The sequence below is a fragment of the Geotrypetes seraphini genome, chromosome 3 (assembly GCF_902459505.1).
Source record: "Geotrypetes seraphini chromosome 3, aGeoSer1.1, whole genome shotgun sequence".
In the NCBI taxonomy this organism is placed as follows: domain Eukaryota; kingdom Metazoa; phylum Chordata; class Amphibia; order Gymnophiona; family Dermophiidae; genus Geotrypetes; species Geotrypetes seraphini.
In genome coordinates, this window is record NC_047086.1 from 65767395 (window position 1) to 65793195 (window position 25801).

The 25801-nt window shown below is 45.2% G+C and overlaps 1 protein-coding gene across 11 annotated transcripts in view; it reads left to right on the forward strand.

Moving 5' to 3' along the window:
• Positions 1-25801, forward strand: part of DST (dystonin) — an 883569-nt gene that overhangs the window by 746567 nt on the left and 111201 nt on the right. For all 11 annotated transcript variants that reach the window (XM_033936420.1, XM_033936427.1, XM_033936422.1 and 8 more), the window contains 6 exons: positions 1381-1612; positions 16133-16359; positions 19410-19532; positions 19649-19750; positions 21425-21526; positions 23079-23252. In XM_033936420.1, coding sequence (XP_033792311.1) covers positions 1381-1612; positions 16133-16359; positions 19410-19532; positions 19649-19750; positions 21425-21526; positions 23079-23252 — 960 coding nt within the window. The remainder of the gene's footprint in view (positions 1-1380; positions 1613-16132; positions 16360-19409; positions 19533-19648; positions 19751-21424; positions 21527-23078; positions 23253-25801) is intronic.

A 25801-nucleotide genomic window follows, 5' to 3' on the forward strand; every position in this document is an offset into this window, starting at 1 on the left:
TCACCCTTCTCTGTACCTTTTCTAATTCAGCTATATCTTTTTTTTTGAGATATGGTGACCAGAACTGCACAGAGTATTCAAGTTGTGGCTGTACCATAGAGCAATACAAGGGCATTATAACATTTTAATCTTTGTTTTCCATTCCTTTCCTGATAATTCCTAACATTCTATTTGCTTTCTTAGCTGCCACCGTACATTGAGCTGAGGGTTTCAACGTATCCTCAACAATGACACCTAGATCCTTTTCCTGTGCATTGACTCCTAATGTAGAACCCATCATCACGTAGCTATAGTTTAAGTTTCTCTTTCCCACATGCATCACTTTGCACTTACTCACATTAAACATCATCTGCCATTTTGATGCCCAGTCTCACAAGGACCTCTTGCAATTTTTCACAGTCCTCTTGCTCTTTAACAACTTTGAAAAACTTTCTGTCATCATCAATTTAATTATCTCACTAGTTATTCCCATCTCTAGATCATTGATAAATATGTTAAAAAGCAGTAGTCCCAGCACAGATCCCTGGGGAATCCCACTATTTACGCTTCTCCATTGAGAATATTGACCACTTAAACCATTGGCTCCCAACCCTGTCCTGGAGGACCACCAGGCCAGTTGGGTTTTCAGGATAGCCCAAATGAATGTGCATGGAGCAGATTTGCATGCCTGGTACCTCTATTATATGCAGATCTCTCTCATGCAAAATGCTGGCCCTAACTTTGGGTGCCATTTATAGAATTCCTCCCCTTTAAGATGAAAGACTGACTTATTGTGAATGTTTGTTGAAGCTGTACTGCCCAGGAAGTGAATTAAAGTCTGAAAGTGAGACTGTCAAATGGAGACTATCAAACGGAGAGAGAAAGGAATGTGATGCATACAATGGTTAGAAATTCGATGTTCTGTGTAGCAGGGGTGTCATTTTGGAATGCAAAGGCAGGCCAATTGCATATATGTAAGAGATTCCTTTAAAAAAAAACAAAAACTTGTGAAGTGAGTGAAACAGGCATTATCAGCAAGGTAGGAAGCAGGACCGTGGGGGTTTTTTCCCCCCTTTATTGGAGATGTGATGTACTGTTTTAAGTATTTTGTATGTAGCTTATAAACTGCCTAGACTGTTAGGTGGTAAAAATAGTTTTTAAAAATAAATAAATGCTGGTCAACCACTGACACCATCATCCAGTTTTTCTATTAAATGCATACAATTATAATAATATTTATTACTTTATCCTGTGATTATTTTAAAACTAGGTAAATGGAAGCTCAGTTATATATTCAGTAGATTACTGTATTTTTTTTTTTCAAATAAAATTCTTGTATGTATGTGAATCTGTGCATCATTTGTGCTATCCTGTCCCAAACAAACTGTTTTCTTTTTCTAGTTCCATGACAAGATTTATCCAACTCTGGAAAGTCTAGCACGCATAGCAGAACGCTTAAGGCAGCCGCCTTCCATCTCAGCTGAGGTGGAGAAGATTAAAGAGCAGATCAGTGAAAACAAAAATGTGGCGGTGGAGCTGGAAAAACTTCAGCCAGTATATGAAATGTTAAATCAACGTGGAGAAGAAATGATTGCTCGTTCTGAGGGTGCTGATAAGGATATCTCCGCAAAAGGTAATTCACTTTTCTGACACAGGCATTTGGGCTCTGATTCTTTAAAGTCCGTCTAAAGTTAGGTGCCAATATCGGCACCTAATAATTGATCAATAAGCTTAACCAGTGCCAGTATTGGCACTCAACACCTCACAATTGGCTTTAATTGTATTTAACTGAAAGGCTCCGAACTCGAAAAACTTGATTCTATAAAAAAATAGGCACCTAGCGCAAAAAGAGCATATTCTATAAACAGCGTCCCGATTTTAGGTGGCCTACAGCTGCCTAAAAGACAATTGGGATGCACATTTTTGAAAAAAAACTCCCGAGGTAGGCCGCTACATTGTAGGTGCCTCCGGGAACCTAGTGAGGTCTGTAGGGCCATATAACTTTGCCCAGAAGTGGCCTTAAGTGACTCTAGATGCCTTCCTGAGGCAGTGGAAGGCGCAAGAAATGTAGGATGCATTGTGGGATTCACCGGGGAGGGGCCTATGATTCCAATTGGCCAGATCCCTATGGGGGAAGGCCTAAGGGATCCGGCCAATTGGAATCTTAGGCCACTCTCAGTGCATCCCACAATGCACTGGGAGATAGGCCTAAAATTCTGATTGGCCCAGGTGCCTAAGGCCCCTCCTATGAGAGGGTCCTTAGGCACCTGGGCCTAAAGCCCAGGCACTAAAGCCCCTCCCCAGTGCATCCCACAATGCACCAGGAAGGAGCAGGCCTGCAATTTATATGGAGGAAGCTGCTAAAGGTAGGGGGGAGGTTTGGGCTAGATGGGGGGGTTGTTCCGGCTGGGCTAGGTAAAAGGGGATTGTCCTGCTGGGGGGGGTCGGCAGCCTACCTTTATGAGGGTCCCTCCTGGACACGGTCTTTAGGGGGGGTGGAGGGGTGTCCGGCAGGAGTGACTGGGCATCCCTCCTGCCGGAGGATGTGTCAGTGGGGTGGCAGTAGGGGAATTAGGCACTCCTCTTGCCATGGACATTCAGGGGTGGGGGGCCGGTTTCGTGGGTCCCGACAGGAGGGACTGAGCATCCATCTTGCTATTAGTCTTTGTACGGAGGGGGTGGGGAAGAGGCTGCGGCTGCTAAACTGATTGCGGCAGGGAGATCCCTTACTGCCATCAGTTCAGCGGCAACACAATTCTCTAACTGGCGCCTGTAATATGGGCGCCAGTTAGAGTGGTGGTTAGGCGGCTTAGGGTGATTCTGTATAGGGCACCCATGTGCAATTCTCAAAAGCCGCTTAGGCGGCTTTTGGGAATGGGCGCCCTATACTGAATCCAGGCCAAAGTGTCTACACTGAAAATAGTTTGCTTATTAAAAATCTTTATATAGCACTTAATTTGCCAAATAGGATCAAAGCAGTTAACAATATAATCCAATCAAAGTAATAAAAAGAACTCTTTAAAATTAGGAAAGGCAAAACAAAAAATAAACTTGCGGGCTAGAATAATGTACAGATATAAACTCCAATCCTGAAGCAGGTGACCTGGAGTATTGTTCAAAGTAGTGTCTTAATAAAGAGAATGAACCCAGGAACTGAGAGTAAGAGAATCAAAAATAGCCCATACCATCATGGACCCCAGACCCCAGGTCACCCGTATCACTCTCCCTCAGAAAACCACACACTATCTAAACTAAACTAAACCTTAGGTTTGTATACCGCGCCATCTTCACAAGCGCAGAGCTCGGCACGGTTTACAGAGTTAAGAGGAAAGGAACTACAATAAGGGATAAAGGAGAGGGACTAAGAGGAAAGAGAGGGACAAAATACTGGAGAATGGGAGGTGATTAGATTTTTGCAAAGAGCCAAGTTTTCAAGTGTTTGCGGAAGGATTGGAAGGAGCTTGAGTTTCTGAGAGGGGATGAGAGGTTGTTCCAGAGTTCTGTGATTCTAAAGGGGAGAGATGTTCCAAGTTTTCCTGCGCAGGATATACCTTTTATAGAGGGGAATGATAGTTTCAGGTTTTGGGAGGGTCTGGTGGAGTGTGGTTTTGAGGAATTCCAAAAGAGTGGGATAACGGGAGGAATCTTGTAGGATCTTGAAGGCTAAGCAGGCACATTTAAAGAGGACTCTGGAGTATACTGGGAGCCAGTGAAGCTTGGAGAGGAGTGGGGAGACATGATCGAACTTGCCTTTTGCGAAAATAAGCTTAGCCGCGGCGTTCTGAATTAGCTAAAGTCTATGGAGGTTTTTCTTAGTTAGGCTTATATAGATGGAATTGCAGTAATCCAGTCTAGAGTCTCTCCCAGCATCCAAATAAAATCCCCAATAGTTCCCAACCCGACTGGGAGCAACTGTAAAAGTCAAAGAGGGAAAAAAAAAATTCAGCAGTCACGGGTCTCAGAAGCCAAGAAAGCAATCCAGTCTGCTATAAGAAGTAGGTTCTGGTCAAAGTCCTGAAAATCACCAAATTGCTAATCACAGAGGCTGTCCAAGTCCTCCAATATCAGAGCACAAACTGCTCTGTGATATTTCCCTGAGAGGGTACAAAATTAGTCAGCATGCCCCACCGTGGAAGAAACGGCATTCGTAGATGTTCCTGCAGCAGTCCAAGTGGCTACAAAAGATTGGGACTCCGCTACCTTATCATAAAATTTTGTGGCCCCATTATGCTGCATTTGGAGGCGCGCTGGATATAACAGCGCAAAACGGATATTGTGGGCAGTCAAGGTGGAACAAACTGAGCAAAAGCAAGGCACTATTGTGCTACCTTGACGGAGTAGTCCTGAAAACAAAGTACATGTTTGCTATCATGTTTGGTCCCCTCTCAATGCTCTCAAAATGGCCTGCTTTTGAGCATAGTTCAGAATCTTTCTAATACTCTCTCATGGCTTTGTCGCTGTTGTTTGCCGCAAGCCAAGTCTATGAGCACATTCGATGTAGAGAGGGCTTTCTGTACAATTTTAAAGTAAAATCAGATAAATAGACATAAAAGATAATATGAAACCATCTAAACATCTAACATAAGAATTGCCATACTGGGACAGGCCGAAAGTTCATCAAGCCCAGTATCTTGTTTTCAATAGTGGTCAATCCAAGTCACAAATATCTGGCAAGATCACAAAGAGAAAAACAGATTTTATGCTGTTTATCCTAGTATAGCCCCAGCATCCCGCCCACTCTTCCACGTGGTGGGCTCCAGCCAGCTCCTCAGGGTCAGGGGGTTGGGCTCACTTGCCTCGCACCAGGGCCCATAAAAAGTTTAAATCTTGATCAGACCCAGTGTCAGTCACTTTCACAGTCACTCACTGTTCCTCCAGAGTTTGGGCATAGGCCAGGGCAGACAGATCCGGTAGGCCATAGGAAATGTAGATCCTGGTTCTCCAATCACTCACTCAGTCTCCCCTCTCCCTTGAGATGAAGAACAGGCAGGAACCAAGAGGTAAACTGGAACAAATTGAACGGTTTATTAACTTGCTTGAAGATAGTAACAATCAACTATTTACAGTACATATTCACAGGTGTCATTCAATTGGTTCAAATAATTTCATCTTTCACAAGTGTCTCTTCTCTATCCCAACTGCTCACTCAGTGGAGAGTCCCCTTGTTTTACTCAGACTTGGCAAGGGAAATTAGGATCAACCAAATCTGAGAGCAGCTTAGTCTCCTTTTAAGTTCTGTAGTTTTCTTTGTCAAATCCAGTGATGTCTGTCCCCCTCTTGGGTATGACAGGAGACTCCCTTAATGCTAGGACTGTGGTGGGAGTTTGGGATCCAAAGCCAGGATTGTTCTATGCAATCCTCTTTTATATACTCCCCCCTCCCACTTGTAAAAGGGAACATCCTCCTCCTCCCACAGGTCTTGTCTAGCCATAGTCAAAGTTCAGTGTCCACCTGAAAACATCCACCATCACTGCTTTTACAGTAGAGGAATTTTTCAGAGGGGGGTCACGTTCACCCCCCCCCCCCCTCTAAAGGGCCTCTGCCTTAAAATGGCACCATCTTATGCCCCTTTTTTCACAACTGAGGTATAACACATGTCATATCAACATTGTTGGTCTTATACATCTTCATTAACACCTCTGTTAACCATACTCAGATATTGATCAAATGGCTTCATCACTTCTCTTATTCCACCTCTCCCAAGTTCCCTTCCCTTTAAGGAAACTTGGACCATTCTCTCGCATCACATTTTTACTGACCATCCTCATCGTAGAGGAGCCCTAATTTACTCACCCTTTTTGGACAAGATATGGCACCCTACTCCCAAGAACCAAGCTTGGGAGTGTCATGTTATCTTCCCCACGTCTCTTTTTGTAGGACCCAGGTAACCTTCCAACTCACAACCACTAGTAGATTTTGACATTTTCCCTCCTCAACGTTGTGCTTCCCCTAACACATTTTCACATACCCATGATACATTTCTAAAATATAACAGGACACACTCCCTTACTCCTGCTAGTATTACACTCTAACTCCTCATCTAACACAATTACAACAGTACTATCTTGTACCTGATTTCATTTTACATGACATTTCACTTTCCCTTTGCTTAACAGATGTAATCTCCATACTCTGTTACACAAACTCTTTTTCGCATTCTCTTTCTCTCCCCCTCCTTCTCTGACTTGGAATTTACTTTTGAAATGCTTACATCAATGTGATAATGAAGCTCTATTTTCCTTCATTAGCAGCACATTGATTTTGACATGGTCTCTCTTACAAACTTTTTTAAATGTGACAATGAGACGTTTCTCCTATTGGAAACACATTGATATTTACTCCCATCATTTTTCCTCCAACACACATTTTTCTTCCAAACTCAGTGAACACATTTTGCATTCTCCTATCAGTTTAACAAAGCACTGTACTAAACTTTTTTTTTTTTTTTTCAACACTCAAACCACCAGCTTTAGATCTTGGCCTATTGTTTTTTTTCTCTAGCTATTAGAACCTTACCTCCCGTAGAACTTGAGCAAACTCACAATCCAAGTCCTGGGACTGGTCCAGTAGTCCTTCCTGGGCTGTAGTTCTTCTTCACAGTTTGGAACTCAGGGGGCTCAGTCCCAGGGTTTCATTCCCCCAAACCCCATCCCCTTTAAACAATAAGGGAACAGGAATGGGTTCACTACTCCCAGGGCTAACATCCCCTCTGATCTTGTATCCAAAGCTGTCTTGCCTGCATGACACGGGGCTTGTAGGTCCAGTCGATCTCTCCTGGGTCTGCTGATTCTGCAGGTACTGCTCAACCTTGGTCTTGCCCACAAGGTGGTTTCAATTTTGCTCTGTCTTCACTCCAGGTCTCTGAGTTGGAGGGTCCCAGCCCCAGGGTTTCGATCCCCTGAACCAGACCACCAGATTGGCGACCGGTCTGGGTTTTCTACGTTCCAGACTGGTTTCTCCTCCCATCACATATCCCAAGGTCGTGTCTTTGCAGGTTACTGAACTTGCAATCTCCACTGATGTTCCCGCATTAAGAATTTCTTTTTGCACATGTGACAGCACAGCCAACAATATAGAATCTTACATAGGGTGTAGTTCCGACACTCACTCGGGTTGTGGTTTTGGTCTCTGCTCCTCCCACTCTTCCCAGAGCACTTCCTTTGCATTCCACCAATGTCATGATGCACGTCCCCCAATTGACAGAATCTAGGAGGAACAACTTCTCCTCCTCCTTCCCCAGGATTTCACGCTGTTGGGAAAAAAGCGCCATTTTTAACTCCACATCTTCCTGCCCAAATTCTGGGCTACTGGTACGCACAGTTCTGGGCGGGAATCTCTCCACACTCTCACCAAGCAATTTTCTCTACAAAGGCAAGTCGCCATCTCATACACTTCCTCCCGTTCTATCTCTTGTCTCTGCTCACTCCAGGATCCTGCACTCCTTATGCCCACGTTAAAGGCACCATTTTTATGTAGCCCTGGCATCCCAACTGCCTGCGCCTCAATGCAGCGGGCTCTGGTCAACTTTTCGGGTTTGGGGGGTTGGGTTCACTTGCCCTGCACCAGGGCCCATAAAAAATTTAAATCCAAATTAAACTTGGTCTCAATCCCTTTCACAATCAGTCATGGTTTCTCCAGAGCTTGAGTGTAGACCGGGGTTGGTCAGATCCAGTAGGCCGGAGGAAATGCAGATCCTGGCGCTCCAATCACTCACTCAGTTTCTCCTGTCCCTTGGAATGAAGAACAGGCAGAATCCAAGAGGTAAACTGGAACAAATTGAATGGTTTATTAACTTGCTTGAAGATAGTAACAATCAAATATTTACATATTCACAGGTGTCAATCAACAGGTTCAAATAATTTCATCTTTCACAGGTGTCTCTTCTCTATCCAAACTTCCCAACCAGTAGAGAGTCCCCTTGGCAGGGGAAACTAGGATCAACCAAATCTGAGAGTGGCTTAGTCTCCTTTTAATTTCTTTAGTTTTCCTTGTCAAATCTGTTTTCCTTGTCAAATCCAGTAATGTTTGTCCCCTCCTGGATATGACAGGAGTCTCCTTTGATGCTAGGACTTTGGCGGGAGTTTGGGATCACCAAAGCTAGGATTGTTTTATGCACTCCTCTATATACTTCCCCCTCCCACTAGGAAAAGGGGGCCTTCTACTCTTCCCACAGGTCTTGTCTAGCCAAAGTTCAGTGACGACCTGAAAAAATCCACCACCACTGCTTTTACAGTAGATGAATTTTTCAGAGAGGTCACACTAGGATAAGCAATGGTTTATGGACTTCTCTTTTAGGAAGTTATTCAAACCTTTTAAAAACCCTGCTAAGCTAACTGCTTTCACCACATTCTCTGGCAGCAAATTCCAGAGTTTAATTACATATTGAATAAAGAAATATTTCCTCTGGTTTGTTTGAAATCTACTTAATAGCTTCATCTCACACCCCCTAGGCCTATTATTTTTGGATAGCATAAACAAGCGATTCACATCTACCCGTTCCACTTCACTCAGTATTTTATCTTTTTATCACACTGTTCATTATATTGTTCACCACTTCACTCACGTATTAAGTGTTTTTGCACCTATTAGACATGATATACATGTTTTTATGCCTTCACATCACTACACATTTTTACATGTATACGTTTGTCATATTTGTTCTCTTTACATACGCATTTATCAGCATATATTTTTCACACACATATGCACTTTAGCCATGCAATCTCCTTTTCTTGAACTTATAATACACACATTTGTTTTATTATAAACATATTGTTATCACAAATACATACACATATGTATGTGTGTGTGTGTATATATATATATATATATATATATATATATATATATTTATCCCAGGACAAGCAGGCAGGTATTCTCACTAGTGGGTGATGTCATCCGACAGAGCCCCGATACGGACATCTTGCAAGCATGTCTTGCTTGAAGAAACTCAGAAGTTTCGAGATGCCCGCACCGCGCATGCGCCAGTGCCTTCCCGCCCGATGTACCGGGCGTGTCTCCTCAGTTCTTTTCTTTCCGCGGAGCTGAGAAGTTTCACTTCATTCTGCGCTGACTGAATTTCAGTATATTTGCCTTCTTTATTCCGCGTTTCTTGTTTCTTTGAATTTATTTCAATTTTATTTTATATTTTCATTAAAAAAAAAAAAAAAAAATGTTAAAATTATTTCTTCCGGCGGTTCGGCCGAGCCGGCCTCGTGGCTGCGGCCTAGCGCCTTCGACCTTGCAGCGTCGATTTTCCGGCCTATGTCCCGGCCAATCACCGGCTTTAAGAAGTGCAGCAAGTGCCAGCGTGCAATTTCGTTGACGGACCCGCATCGACGCTGTCTTCAGTGTCTTGGTCCAGAACACGTTCCGAAATCGTGCCGGCCTTGTTCCACGCTCACTGCGCGCTCGTTTAAACGGCGCTGCTTGCTCTGGGAGTCGATGTTTAAGATGGATACTGCCAAGGAGCCGTCTGCTTCAACTTCTGCTGATGTTTCGCCGGTCCGGTCGAAACCTGCATCGACGACTCCTGCATCGGGCATTGTGAAGCCGGCATCGTTCACACCGACTTCAGCATCGAGTTCGACACCGGTGCCTGTCTCCGTCTCCTCGGTTCAGGTACCGCCTTCCACTGTCCCTCCGGTGGTCATCAAAGTGCCTAAAGCTAGCAAGCAGAAGCACTTGGCCACAAAGGAGCGCTAAGACCGTGCTGGAGGACCCCCCTTTCGGTGCGGATCCCTCCATATCGGCTTCGCTGCGATCCCTGCTGGAAGCTCAGTTTGTCGAGCTTATGCAGTCTATGGGACCCCGGCTTATCGCCTCTATTCAGGGTGACCTCCCGGTCCCGGTCCCGGGGGGCGGACCGCCCCCTCCCCCTCCTCCTCGTCGTTCGATCTCACTGCTCGACGAGGAGGATCGGCGGAGAGCGGCGGAAGCCTCCGGGCGGGCTTCCTTTGGGGATATGCCGCCTTTGGAGCCCATCACGCCTCCTCGACATCAGGGTACTAGGTCGGCCCCTGATAATCGGAGTCCTGGGCATACTGCATCGCAGGAAGAGTTCTTCCGCACTCGTACCAGACCTGGGTGGCGCTACGTGAGTCCGCCTCCTTGCCACCTCTGCGATCCATTGCATCTAGTCCTATCCATTCCTTGGAGGCTTCGGGGGATCGTGCGATGCATAGAAGATCTCGTTCCCCATCCCGTCACCGGGAGGGGCATCGTTCTCGACACTCCTCTCGACACTCCTCACGTCATTCAGAGGTGTCTCCGCAAAAGAAGATACAGCGAATGGGATACTCCTCGTCGGATTTATCTCCGCCTGAGGGACCGGAGTATGAGGAACCGTCTACTTCCTATTCTCCTTGCCGCTCCCAGCTCTCTCTGGACCCGGAGGCTTCCACTTCTTCTAGTCCGTCTCGCCGGCCGGCGCTGGCGGACCAACTGTCCTTTTCCTCCTTCCTCCGACAAATGGCGGATGATTTGGATGTGACTTTGGACACTGGTTCTCGATATTCTAAGGAGTATCTAGACACCATGCATTTGCCTCACCCTCCGGCGGAGACGCTCCGGCTTCCTCTGCATAAACTGCTGGACCAGACGTTCATGCGTTGTTTTGAGACACCGTATTCCATCCCTGCAGTTCCCAGTAAGTTGGATGCTCGATACCGCATCGTCCACCACAAGGGGTTCGAGGGAGCACAACTATCTCATCAGTCCCTTCTGGTCGAGTCCTCCCTCAAACGTTCTCATCCCTCCCAAGTCTACGCCTCAGTACCACCGGGCCGAGAAGGGAGGACGATGGATAAGTTTGGTAGACGTATCTACCAGAACTCGATGATGGCGACTCGGGTGCTCAATTACAATTTCTTCTTCTCTTCATATTTGGATTTCTTCTTGCCGGTGCTCCGCAAGTTCATCCCTTTCATCGATGCTCAGGCTCGATTCGAGTTTGAAGAGGTGGTGGCGACCCTTTCCCAGTTACGCCTGCAGCTGATGCAATCCTCCTACGATGCCTTCGAGCTCTCGGCACGCGCTGCGGCCTGTTCGGTCGCCATGCGTCGCCTGGCATGGCTTCGTACCATTGATATGGATCCGAACCTCCAAGACAGACTTGCAAATGTGCCTTGTGCGGGGGCGGATCTGTTCGATGAGTCTATCGAGACTGTTACTAAGAAGCTTTTGGATCATGAGAAGTCCTTCCAATCTATCCTGCGGCCTAAACCCAAGCCTCAACAGTCTCGCCCCTCTAGGCCGCCTTTGATTTACCAGCGGCGGTATCAGCCGAGGCAGGCTCCTCCTGCGAGACAACAGGCGAAGAGACAGCCTCCACAGAAGCCTCAGCAGAAGCCTCAGATGCCGGCTGCACCCAAGGCTACTCAGCCTTTTTGACTCTATCCCAGGGAGCATAACCGACCTCGTTCTGTCTCCCCCCGTTTTTCCCATTGGGGGTCGTCTCCATCATTTTTGTCATCGATGGGAGACCATCACCACGGACCTTTGGGTCCTTACCATCATAAGAGAGGGATACTCTCTTCATTTCCATCGGGTCCCGCCGGACCACCCGCCAAGAGAGTATCCTTCAAACTTGACGCAGACCGCTCTTCTCCTTCAGGAGGCTCAGGCTCTGCTTCGGCTTCGGGCCGTCGAGCCGGTTCCTTTCGATCAGCAAAACCGAGGGTTTTACTCACGGTACTTCCTTGTCCCGAAGAAGACGGGCGATCTGCGTCCCATTTTGGACCTTCGATTCCTCACCAAGTTTTTGGTCAAGGAGCGGTTCCGTATGCTGACCCTTGCTTCTCTCTATCCCCTCCTCGAGCAGAACGATTGGTTATGCTCTCTGGATCTCAAGGAGGCCTACACTCACATCCCCATTCATCCGGCCTCCCGCAAGTTCCTCAGATTTCGGGTGGGACATCTGCATCTGCAGTATCGAGTGCTTCCATTCGGCCTTTCATCGTCTCCCAGAGTCTTCACGAAGTGTCTGGTGGTGGTGGCCGCTGCACTCCGGAACATGGGTCTTCAGGTGTTTCCATACCTCGACGACTGGCTCATCAAGGCCCCGTCAGCTCCAGAGGTCATTTCAGCGACCTTGACTACCATTTGTTTCCTGCAAATTGAAGGGGGACAGGTTTAGAACAAACGCAAGGAAATTTTTTTTCACACAGAGGGTGGTGGACACATGGAACACCCTTCCGGAAGCCGTGATAGGAAATAGCACAGTACAGGGTTTCAAGGAAGACCTGGATAGGTTCCTGGAGGACAAAGGGATTGAGGGGTACAGATAAGAGCAGTGGAAGGTTTAGAGATAAATGTAGAGGTAGGTATAAAATTAGTCAGGGACTGCTGCTCAGGCAATATGCCTGATGGGCCGCCGCGTGAGCGGACCGCTGGGCAGGATGGACCTCTGGTCTGCCCTGGCGGAGGCGACTACTTATGTTCTTATGTTCTTATGTTCAAAGCTTGGGCTTCGAGATCAACTTTCCCAAGTCGCATCTTCAGCCCACCCAGTCTCTCCCCTTTATCGGGGCGGTCCTGGATACCATTCAACTCCGAGCATTCCTTCCTCCTCAACGCATGGATGCTCTCCTTCTACTCTGCCAGTCGGTGTCTTCTCGCCAATCCATCTCGGCGAGACACATGATGGTCCTCTTGGGCCACATGGCATCTACAGTTCATGTGACGCCTTTTGCCAGACTACACCTCAGAATTCCTCAATGGACCCTGGCATCTCAGTGGACTCAGGTGTCCGACCCGTTATCCCGTCACATTGTAGTCACTCCTGCTCTACGGCAGTCTCTTCTCTGGTGGATGACCTCTTCGAATCTATCCAGAGGTTTGCTATTTCACACTCCTCCCCACCAGAAAGTTCTCACGACCGATTCTTCGAACTATGCCTGGGGGGCTCATCTGGATGGTCTTCGCACTCAGGGGTTCTGGACCAGTGCGGAACGACTCCATCAAATCAATCTTCTGGAGCTCAGAGCCATCTTCAATGCTCTCCAAGCTTTTCAGCATCTGCTTCACGACATGGTGGTCCTTATTCGCACAGACAATCAGGTCGCCATGTATTATGTCAACAAACAAGGGGGCACGGGCTTGGCCCCTCTTTGCCAGGAAGCTCTTCGAGTCTGGGATTGGGCTGTTCGCCACAACGCCTTCCTCAAGGCTATCTACATTCAGGGGATGGACAACGTCTTGGCAGACAAATTGAGTCGTCTTCTCCAGCCTCACGAATGGACCCTCCATTCCGACCCCCTTCATCAGATCTTTTCACAGTGGGGGACGCCTCAGATAGACCTCTTTGCGGCCCCCACAACTTCAAACTGCCTCAGTTTTGCTCCAGGATCTACACTCCTCATCGCCTCGAGGCAGATGCCTTTCTACTGGATTGGGGGAATCGCTTCCTGTATGCGTTTCCTCCATTTCCTCTCATCCAAAAGACTCTGGTCAAGTTGAGATCGGACCATGCCACCATGATTCTGATTGCTCCTCGGTGGCCCAGACAACCTTGGTACTCCCTTCTACTTCAACTCAGCAGCAGGGAGCCAGTACTTCTTCCAATGTTTCCTTCACTACTTACTCAACATCAAGGTTCACTACTTCATCCCAACCTGCAGTCTCTCCACCTGACAGCTTGGTTCCTCTCAACGTAACTCCTCACCAGTTCTCCCAAGCAGTGAGGGAGGTCTTGGAGGCTTCCAGGAAGCCTGCTACCCGACAATGCTATTCCCAAAAATGGACTAGATTCTCTTCCTGGTGTATTTCCAATGCCACGGAGCCTCAGCGAGCTTCCCTATCCTCTGTGTTGGACTATCTTCTACACCTGTCTCAGTCTGGTCTCAAGTCTACCTCTATACGAGTCCACCTGAGTGCTATTGCGGCTTTCCATCAGCCTCTACATGGGAAACCTTTGTCTGCTCATCCTGTGGTTTCCAAATTTATGAAAGGACTTTTTCATGTCAACCCTCCTATCAAACCTCCTCCTGTGGTTTGGGATCTCAATGTTGTCCTGTCTCATCTCATGAAGCCTCCGTTTGAACCTCTCAACAAGGCTCCACTTAAGTATCTCACCTGGAAGGTGGTTTTTCTGGTGGCCCTCACGTCTGCTCGCAGGGTCAGTGAGCTTCAGGCCTTGGTGGCGGACCCACCTTTCACAGTATTCCATCATGACAAGGTGGTCCTCCGCACTCACCCGAAATTCCTGCCTAAAGTGGTCTCTGAATTTCACCTCAACCAATCCATTGTGCTTCCAGTGTTCTTTCCAAAGCCTCATTCTCATCCTGGAGAATCAGCTCTTCACACTCTGGACTGTAAACGTGCTTTGGCTTTCTACTTGGATCGCACCAAACCCCACATAACTGCTCCTCAACTTTTCGTCTCCTTTGATCCAAACAAGTTGGGACGACCTGTATCGAAGCGCACCATCTCCAACTGGATGGCGGCTTGTATCTCTTCCTGCTATGCCCAGGCTGGATTATCCCTTCCTTGTAAGGTCACAGCCCATAAGGTCAGAGCAATGGCAGCCTCTGTTGCCTTCCTCAGATCGACACCGATTGAGGAGATTTGTAAGGCTGCCACTTGGTCCTCGGTTCATACATTCACCTCTCATTATTGTCTGGATACTTTCTCCAGACGGGATGGACAGTTTGGCCAAACAGTGTTACAAAATTTGTTCTCTTAAGTTGCCAACTCTCCCACCATCCCATTGGGGTTAGCTTGGAGGTCACCCACTAGTGAGAATACCTGCCTGCTTGTCCTGGGATAAAGCAATGTTACTTACCGTAACAGTTGTTATCCAGGGACAGCAGGCAGCTATTCTCACGTCCCACCCACCTCCCCTGGGTTGGCTTCTCAGGCTAGCTACCTGAACTGAGGAGACACGCCCGGTACATCGGGCGGGAAGGCACTGGCGCATGCGCGGTGCGGGCATCTCGAAACTTCTGAGTTTCTTCAAGCAAGACATGCTTGCAAGATGTCCGTATCGGGGCTCTGTCGGATGACATCACCCACTAGTGAGAATAGCTGCCTGCTGTCCCTGGATAACAACTGTTACGGTAAGTAACATTGCTATATGCACACACACACATGTTTGGTATATCCTTTTTTTTTTTTTTCTAAGATCCACGAAGAAGGTGCTTTGAAATGAAACATGGACCATGTCAGGTCCTATTGGCCTCCACAGGCTCCATTTCTACATATGTTTTGGGTTTTATTTATATTATTGTTTTGATAAAACTATTTGTAATAAATTGATCTCCTCTAGGAAGAGAATACTTTTAGGCAGGGTTGCAGAGCTTTGGAATTCATTACCCAGTGAAATAAGAAATTTATCTAATATTTATCTTTCTAGGAAGGCAATAAAAATATGATTATTCCAGAAGTATCTTTGACTATACAGGGTGGATATTATGATTTAAGATATACTGTTTATAAATTATTGTGATATTGTATTATCTCTTATTGTGACCCACTTAGAACTTTGCGGTTAAGCAGGATATAAATATGGAAATTAAATTAAATCATGTTCCACCTGTTTTTTGTTTTTTTGCATACTAATTTTTGTGGAACACTTGACTCCTTTTTGTTCTTTAGTCTTCAGAAATGGCCTAGCATTGAATATCAGGGCTCAGCACCAACTGCAGGAGTCAGCCCGGCTAACTCCCACAGTCTGATTATCGGCCCCTAATGAAATACAAAACATGTTCAAAGGAAAAGTTTATTACAATCACAAATATTCACCAACATTTTTATTTGTGACATATTTCTGAAATAAATAAGTATTTAATGATCTTCTGAAAGTGGAATATTCTCATCACTGATTGAGCACTTACCATAAAAATTAGTAAAATATACTCCTCCCCACCCCCCAGTTTGAGTTAGGTGATAACTGGACATTTCAGTGGCACTAACTGGTTAGTGCTGCTGAAAATGAGAAGTTGGCCCAGACTTACCGGCCAGGAGCCATTTCTAACTGGTCAAATCATTCGACCCCCTAATGTTAAACAGTATCATTGGAATTTTAAAACACAAATTGTTTATAATACCTCTGCTGTTGAGTCATGCATTGTCCATATTTCCAGTTTATTAAAACCTGACTGCTTGTATAAGAGTGGATTGTCTCCATGTTCATCGTGCCTCTTTTCTTACTTAGCTGTGCAAGATAAACTTGACCAAATGGTCTTTATCTGGGAGGACATCCAAGCCTTGATAGAAGAAAGAGAGGCCAAACTGCTGGACGTGATGGAGCTGGCTGAAAAGTTCTGGTGTGATCACATGGCCCTTGCAGCTACTATTAAAGACACTCAGGACTTCATCCGTGAACTAGAAGAACCTGGAGTGGACCCCTCTGTAGTTAAACAACAGCAAGAAGCTGCAGAGGTCAGTGAGATGTTAGTTATTTTGTCCAAAAAGAGATGTTCTGCAATACAACCAAGGTCTTAACAATTTGTTCTGAAAACAGAACCCTGAGTCAGTCCCACTGAAAGCTTGATCTCTAGATCTGATAACGTGTTATTGATTGGAGCCTGTGCAATAGCTAATCAGGATCTTAGGAATAATTCTGTAACTGGATGTCCACATTTAAATGCCACTTGTACAGTACCCGCTTGCTCATGGTAAGTGTATACAAAGGACTAAATTCTGAATATGATGCTCAAATAAGCGGTGTTGAAAATAAGCTCTATTCTATAAGCTGTGCTTAAAGTTAGGCATAGTTTATAGAATAGCGCTTATGCCTGGGAAACACAACTAAATTTAGGTACAGCCATTTGTACCAACATAAGCATGGTGCAAATTCCCATGCCTAAATTTAAATGCAAAGGCCCTAATTCTATAATTACGTGCATAATTTAAAGGAGCGCCACCAATCTGCCCATTTCCGTGCCCTCTTTTTTTGGCTCGTGAGTAAAATTTAGGCACCCATAACCCTTAATTTATTCTAATTAATGCCAAGAATGGTTAAAATGCAAATTATCAGCACTAATTAGCTTGTTCAATTAAATTACACACACAGTTTAGGAATGTGATCAAAATTGTGCAGCAATTTTTATAGAATTGAGAGATTTGGGGGGAATTCTACATAGTACGTCATAAGTTAGGCATGATAGCGGCAAATAATGTCAGTTACACACCAGAATGGAAGCAAAATGGCTGTTTGGCTGAAAGTTCTCATGCATAACTGCAAAAGGGGCGTTCAGCTGGGAAAAGCCATGGGTTTTGCTACTATTGTTGCGTGCAATTTATAGAATTCCCACATTTATGTGCATAATTGCTATATTTAGGCGCAACATATACATTAGCCATACTTATGGTTTGAGTGGTCACATCTAAAGTTGGGTACACAGCTGGGTATTCGTATTAGTAATCTACAACAGATTTGGCATACCTAAATCTTAGCACCCTTTATTGTTTTGACCCCTTAATACGCATAAGTGGCAGCAAAACAGAGGCCCATATTCTATAAATAAAGCCTTAACTTGGGTGCCAGTAGGTGCCCTACTGGCACCTAAGTTAAGTACAAAACACCTTTTAAAAGAATTTTCAAGGCACCTACCGCCACCTAAAAAAAAGAGTGCTGTAATTATGCCTTCAGAGGCACTTTACAATGCCTAACGCCACTGTAGGCGTGGTTAACACCGGAAGTGGTGTTAGGCACCGTGAAGCACCTCCATAGGTGCGATTCACATCAAAAGTAGGTGCTGGAAGTGTAGGCCTTGAAGACCCTGGCCTACATTCTGGCACCAACTTTCCCGAAGGCATGATTCTCTACACACCCGAAGGCATGATTCTCTACACACCCGAAGGCATGATTCTCTACACACCCGAAGTTCGTCTCCCCACCGGTTAGGATGTAAATTTAAAAGACACCATCAACATCTCCTCTCATATCAAGCAGCATCATGGGGCAAAGACCTGGAAAAACTACTTAGGCATTCAAACAACTATGGTGAATTTAGGAAACACCTAAAAACATATCTGTTCTTGAATTACCTAGGTAGCTGATCCGCACAATCTCTCCCACAACAACCGCTCTCATATTCTGTTAGTCACTAATCTCCAACTATGTAAGTTCTACTCAATTGTAGCATTCTTTTTAATCATTGTAAACCGCATAGAACTTCACGGTCTTGGTATATAAACTGCTATTATTATTATTATTACATGGCGCCGTTGTGTGATTGACACGCGATCGGTGGCCGTCAGCGGTGCTATTTAGAGAATCCAGGCCTAAGTTCTATTCTGTAAGGGTGCACATAAGTGGCTTAGCATTTAGTTTGAAACAATTTTTAATGATGACAAACACCACGAACAACCAAGGCAACGTAACAAAGCAGTATAAAGCAGAAACACCACAAGAGAAAACGAGCAAACCAGAAGCCATCAAGTTTTCACCCAACCCACCCCCAACCATCCCAAACGAACAGGAACTCATCCCCAGATTAGGAGAGTGAAGCTATAAGGTACTCACTCTCTTAGCACCCCATGGCATGCCCAAGCCCAGAACCTCTCCATCACAGACCCCCCCCCCCATTCCCAACCCCTGTCTACCCCACTCCCACCCCAGGTGGATTTGAACTCAGTGGCAAAGTGTTCAAAATGCAGCTTCGAGCTCTCGGAGGCAAAACCTGCCAATAGGGAGACCAAACCTGCACAAAAATAGAGCTTTTCCAACAAGAAGAGGACGCCAGACAAGCCTACCAACCCATCAACTCATGCAATTTGTTTCACCAATACCAAACCGTGGCTGAGTGGCTTAGCATTTAAATGCAGAGGGGACATTTACATGGGTGGAATATAGGGGAACGAGCAATGCTGCCACCTATTATTCTCATGTTGTAACCTCAACCAAGTATGTCAGTCTTGAAAGGTCTATGTTTATTATTTGTTCCCTACCCATTTAAAAATTTTAATGTACAACGCTTTGTATTCCAGGAGAAGCATTTTATCAAATTTTAATAAACTATGAAACTATGAATATCGCACACTTGCCACATTTAGCATCTGAATGCTCACGTGCCGATATACAGTAGGCTCTAACAATGTGGCATTGGGGCACCTTAAACAAAGCACCCACTTATAGAATTACCTCCTTAAAGTCACAGTGAAAGTGAACCACAGCTGTTTTTACTCAATTAGTCCCCTGAAGTAGGCACCTGAAGAAGGCATTCCAGATAGCTGAAACTGGGATCCTAGTCAGGACTTTAACCTTGTGATTTGATCCAGTAAACGTACTAGGACTTTTATACTAATAAATGCACCCTTTGGTTATTTTATGACATCTCACTTGCCTTTTCTTTGTTTGTTAGTTTGTTATATTCCTCAATTATGGACCACAGTCTTTTCCTTTACCTTTACTTCTACTGGTCTTGTAACTGTTAGGTATGTATTTAACCTTCTAACTTCCATATGCATATTTTTACTCTCTTAAGGCAATCAGAGAAGAGATAGATGGATTGCAAGAAGAACTGGATATAGTTGTGAACCTTGGTGCTGAACTCATAGCTGCTTGTGGTGAACCTGATAAACCTGTTGTTAATAAGAGCATTGATGAAGTAAGTGCAACTACAAATACTTCATGCTTTAGAAGTAAAGATTCTCAAAGGTTATCCTAAGAACACAGGTTAATCAAATGAATGCAGCTCTGACTTATTCCTTAACTTAATTGCAGCTGAATTCTGCCTGGGATACTCTGAATAAAACCTGGAAAGAGCGTGTTGACAAACTTAATGATGCAATGCAGGCTGCTGTGCAATACCAGGATGGGCTTCAGGTATGGTGCAATAAATACAATTAAACCATTAATACCATTGTGATTGATTTGGATCGTTCTAAGCTCTTTCCAAAGTCACCATTCAGAACAGCTGCATGGGGATGGTGATCACAGGAATCTTGCAGGGATGGAACAAATTGCTGTGGGATTCCAGTGGGAATGGAAGAAGTTGCCATGGGTTTTCTATGGGAGTTTAGTCAAAATCTTTGGCAATGTCAGAGTGAGGCTTGGAATGCACTGAGCGAGGCAATTGGAGTGCCAGAATGAGGCTTTGGATGCCCAGAGAAACATCTGGAACACAGACTGAAGCTTGGAGCACTCTTGAATAGTGAATGGTGCTTAAAAATGTACAGGAGGTATTTGGGGTCGGAAGGAAATAGAGGACTAAAAAGCTAGTAAGTAATAGCATTGACTCCTGTGGGTAGAGATGGAGGAGATTAATTGTTAGGATGGGTGGTGATAAAATGGATCTTGGTGGGTATAGATTGGTATGGGTTAAATTCCAATGGGGATAGATGAAATTTCCATCCTGATGCATCTCTCTACTGTGTACACTGAACAGCAATGGTTACATTTTAAAACAAGTAGGGAAAATATGTAGAGGGCTGCCTTTGGGAATGTTTTTCAACACAGGTTTGTAAACAAATGCTATTGACAGTGAGGGCCTGATTCTCTAAAGGACGCCAAGAAGTGGCTGCCGATCACATGTCAATCACATATCGGCGTCCTTTACAAAATCACATCTGTTTTTTTTTCTAAAATACGCCTTAAATGTAGGCCAGCATTTTACAGACCTACATATAAGGCATCTACCTCGTGCCTACAAAGATGCATAGGGACACTTGCAGACACCCAAGGCCACTACCGGTGGAAACCACACCCACGCCGGCCTTGGACATTGGCAGGCTTGCCTAGACACCTCCGTAGGCCTATATTGTAGGCATCCTTTATCAAATGGATTTTGTTTTTTTTTTAAACGTGTATCTCGATTGGCTGGTGAGACAGCAGTAGGATGTCTACTACCGCCTACAATCGGGATGCCATTTTTTAGAATCAGACACTTGGTGCTCTTGGAATGCTGGTGATTGCTTAGTTCCAGAACAATCTCTCACTCCCCTGAAGAGAAGGAAGAGGATGAAATGTGGTTAATGTAGTTTATGAAAGCTAACCTCTTTTTCCTTATCTTCTCAACTACTACTTTTGAGAACCGAAGTGGCCTTCTTTTCCTCTTACTTTCCTTTCAAAATGGTTTGTTGGCTTTACAATAGCTCCTTTCAGTTTTGCCCACTGCTTTCCTACTTCTTGCAGATGATTCCATATAAACAATAATTCCTCGATGTAATCTTTCATCTGAGCAAAGTTAGTTTTTAAATTCTAGAACCTTTACTTTCAAATGAGCCCTCGCTACACCTGTCATAATATTAAACCACACCATGTAATGGCCACCAGACATTAGGTGTCAGTTATGAGGTGTTAATTGCCACTTATCATCATTAATTAGGCCTATTAAGTTGTGTGTATACATTCAGCTATGTGCACCAATGTACGCACACAACTTCAGGTGCGATATGCAGAATTTAGCCGTAAACGTTGTATTGCAGATTTCAAATGGTAGTAAAACTGCTTAAGTATTGTTATGTCTAACTTAATTTGGTGGCTTTTTTTTTAATTTAGGCAATATTTGACTGGGTGGATATTGCAGGGATTAAACTGGATGCAATGCCACCAGTGGGAACCGATTTGGAGACCGTAAAACAGCAAATTGCTGAACTGAAGGTATGAAACAGTAATTGTAATGGACATTGTTTTGATTTAAGTAAAGTAGAGTGAATCAGATGTAGCAAATCTTTTATTTTTTTTTCTGTTTTTATGGAAAATACGATTGGTGCAACAGGTGTAAGGTATACATTTTGTTGGCATTATAATATTTTTTAAAATCTATTTTAAAACTTTTATTTGAGATATTGTCAAAGTAATCTTCTGGGTACTATCTTCTGTTTCTTCTAAAAACTTTGAGCGTTGCTCTGAAGTCAGAATACACTGAAACAGTAGGAATTGTTTGGCTAATGAAATCAGGCCAATGTTTCAGAGTTAGCTGTTCATTCTGGTCACTGACTTCACAAAAATTAAAGTCAGTTGTAGACAATCCAAAATAGCCTGGCATAGTTGCACTGGACACTGGTTTTCTCTTGACTTCATGGCCATGGCAGTTCCTGCAGATTTTTGTCCATGCTTCAGAGTTTGGTGCTTGCTATGGAATCACAAGAAATCAAGAACCATCTGCTGCTTCCTCCCAGTATAGTTGGTTGAGGTACCGGCAGGCTGCTTACCACTCCCACCAGGTCACTGTGATCTTCCTCCTCTCTTCCCTATCATCTCCTGTCCCAGGCTGAAGCAACCTCTCTCTTTTGAGCTGTCATGTTCTTCCCCCCTTCCCATTTGGCTTGTTTATGCTCCTTCTACCAGATCATCAAATTCCTCCCTACTGAATAAAAGGCCACTGCATTCTCTTTTCTACTGGACCATTATCCTTCCATTGGAGAACTTTTCAGTGCTGCACAATTAAACTCTTCCCTAGGGCTAACCTGACTATCATATTCCTTCTACCCACTTCACTCTTTCCTTAATTCTCCTTTGCCCCAGGTACAAAATGTAAGTACCTGTATATATGTAAACTGCTTTGAGTGTGGTTGTATAACTACAAAAAGGCAGTATACAAGTCCTGGGACTTGAAAATATCTGATAACTTATTGGAAATGTTGGCCACAGAAAACTTAGCATAATAACATGTATTAGGAAATTTCATTGTTCCTTTAAGTTGATTGGCATTGAAAATATTCACTCTGCACATTATGATTTCGCACTACCTTCATGTACTTTTTATTGCACATGGAAATCCTACAGAAGATAAAAATGTAATGTAAAAAATTCAAGGCCATCCTTGATTCAGCCTGCCTGGAGCTAGACTGGTGAAAATCCAAAACAGGGCTCAATAAGTCTGATGAAATCTGCTTTTCTGGCATGCCAAAGCAAATTCACCAGCACGTTCAAAATACAGGGAGACTTGCATTGTAATTTGAAAAGCCAATGGTTTCTTAATTTTATTTTGAAATATTTTTAAAAGTAATCTGTGTATCTCTTGAAAGCCTAGATCTTTGTGTTGTTATAGAAGACCTCAGGAAATTAATGAGTAAAAAAAAATGTCCAAATCATTCCCCACACGATAATGCCACGTAAAATTCTTCATTGACGTGCCCTCTGAACTGGGTTGTTGCAGTGTTACGTATTATAGATGTAATTTTGCTGTGTTAATTTTGTTTTCCCTTAGCATTTTAAAATGGATGCATATCATCAGCAGATAGAACTGGAGAGACTAAACCATCAAGCAGAACTATTGCTTAAAAAAGTAACTGAAGAGAGTGATAAGCACACAGTACAGGATCCCATCACTGAGCTTAAACTTATTTGGGCCACGCTGGAGGAGAAAATTGTCAACAGACAGGTAAATAAAAACAAATCACAGAGGATCTCTAGTTAGAAAATGAATGGTATAAAACAAACTACCGTATGTCCAATACTGGGCAATCCCGCATGGTCTGTGTCCCATACATGGTGATTTGGTTTAGGATGATCTGGGGTGGGCTTTGATAGACGCTCCAGTGACAGGATGGTTAGGATAGGCTGGAGTGGGCTTCAGTGACAAATCCAGCAGTGGGAACCTAAAGATAGTACCACATGGATTTCTATGGGCTATTGTCCAGAAATATGAAAGAAAAGATAATTTAACCACAAATTTACTATACGAGTGTGACTATTGGGCAGACTGGATGGACAGTTCAGGTCTCTATCTGCTGTCATTTATTATGTTGTTATGCTTCAAAGCTTTATATTCTTTAACACTGCTCTACAGAACTTTACAGCCCATTATTTTCTTCTTCAGTACAGAGGATATTTTTCCACAATGCCCACATCTTTTTATCCAGACTTTGCAGCAATTTTCAATATGAAAAGTACACCCATAATTTCATTATGAAGCATAGGCATCCGAATAGGTGGAGTCACAGGCGCCTTGGCACCCAACAAAAATTCAGAGGGGGAGACCACCAATATCTCACCACTCCCAACATGCCACTGTTGCTGCTGGTCTGCGGTGGCAAAAATAAATAATAAGACTTCATGGGCCGCACTGGTCAAGCTCATAGCTGCTGGCCCTGCTCTGGAATAGAAAATAATGTCAGAGGGGGTAAGGCCGGCAGCAGCGAGCATAAACTGTGCCCCCGCAGTATTTTTCTTTGTTTTTGTTGCTGCACACTAACAACAGCACCACTATGTCTAAACTTACACCATATAATCAACCTAAAAAAAGCCTAAGCCCCAAATGTCCAAAACAAGAACTTTTAGGTGAAGGAGGAGCCAGTCCTTCGCCTAAAAGTTGGATTCTGTAACCAGTGTCTGTCAAAAACAACACCGGTTACAGAATCCCCCCGTACAACGATCCGGGCAGGAGGGAGCCCAAGCCCTCCTGCTCTATCGAACCGCGAAGCCCCCCCCCCCCCCCCCGACAACATCGGGGCAAGAGGGAGCCCAAACCCTCCTGGCCTTGCGATCTCCAACCCCCCTCCCTCCCACACGATCCGGCTAGGAGGGAGCCCAAGCCCTCCTGGCCCGGCGACACCCTCTAACCCCCACCCCCCACTAAAATAAGGGCAGGAGGGATCCCAGACCCTTCTGCCCTCGACGCAACCCCCATGACCGCCTCCCCCCCGAATCCCTGATCACCCCCCCGCCGCCACCCCACGACTCCACCCCCCTTTCCCGTACCTTAAAACTTGTTGGTCGGATGGACGGGTGCCAAGCCCGTCCGTCCCACAGGCCAGCCATCTCAGGAATGGCTGGCCTTAGGGCCTGATTGGCCCAGGCGGCTCAAACCCCGCCCATAGGTGGGGCTTGAGGCGCTTGGGCCAACCGGAATCGGCCCAGTTGGGCGGGGCCTAAGTTGTCTTAGGTCCTTCCTGTGGGCAGGACCTTAGGCACATGGACCCAACCGGCCCATGTGCCTAAGGCTCCGCCCACAGGGCTTGGGCTCCCTCATGCCCTGATGTCGGTTGGGGGGGGGTTGCGGTGGGGGGCTCCCTCCTGCCCCGATAGTGGGGGGGTGATGTATCGCGGCAGGAGAGATTGGCCATCTCCCCTGCTGCATTGTGATCACTCCTCTACCCAAATTGCCACAACCAATGGCAGAAGAGATTGGGCATCTCTCCTGCTGCGGGTTGCGGCAGTTCGGGTAGAGGAGTGATCGCATCGTGGTAGGGGAGCTGAGGCATCTCTCCTGGTGCGATGGTTGCGGTGGGGGGGTGGGTAGGTTGCCGGGCCGCTGAACTGATCGCGCCAGTGGCCCCTTTTTCGGCACTTATACCTGTTTTGACTTGGTCTAAGTCAAAACGTATAAGTGCCGACTAGGCAACCTGTCAAAATCTTTGGTTATACATGTTGCACGCCTAGGTGTAGGTCGGCCCACCTCCAGCCTACTGTCCGCCCTTTCTCCTCCTCTAAAAACGCCTCTTTTCTCTCTGTGCGTTTAGAGGCAGGGGAGGCCTAAGCTGGTTTTAGATACGTCTAAAACCAGCTTTGATTATGGGTACTTGAATGATCAGACTTTTAGATCGTCCAAGTTCCCATTTAGGCCACTTTTTAGACTTTTTTTAAAATTTTTTTATTATGAGCCCCTTAGTGTATAACTCAAAAGGAGATGTGGCCATGGGAGGGGCATGTCAGGGGCATTCCAAAAAGTTGTCCTTTTTAGTACAGAATAATGGGTCAGCATATCCAACTTGGGCACCAGCATTTACACTAGATTTCAGCAGAAGCACAAGTCTGGCATCCAAAGTTAGGGTGTGGGAATTTGCAAAGTGATTTTATAAGGGTCGTGTGCCCTTGACAGATTTGTGCTTAGCGCCAGTCTTTTCTGGTGCCTATTTTTGAGCGCATGTTAATTACGTTTTACATGCATTCTTATCTGAAATTAACTCAGTCTGAAAATCGGCCAAAAAA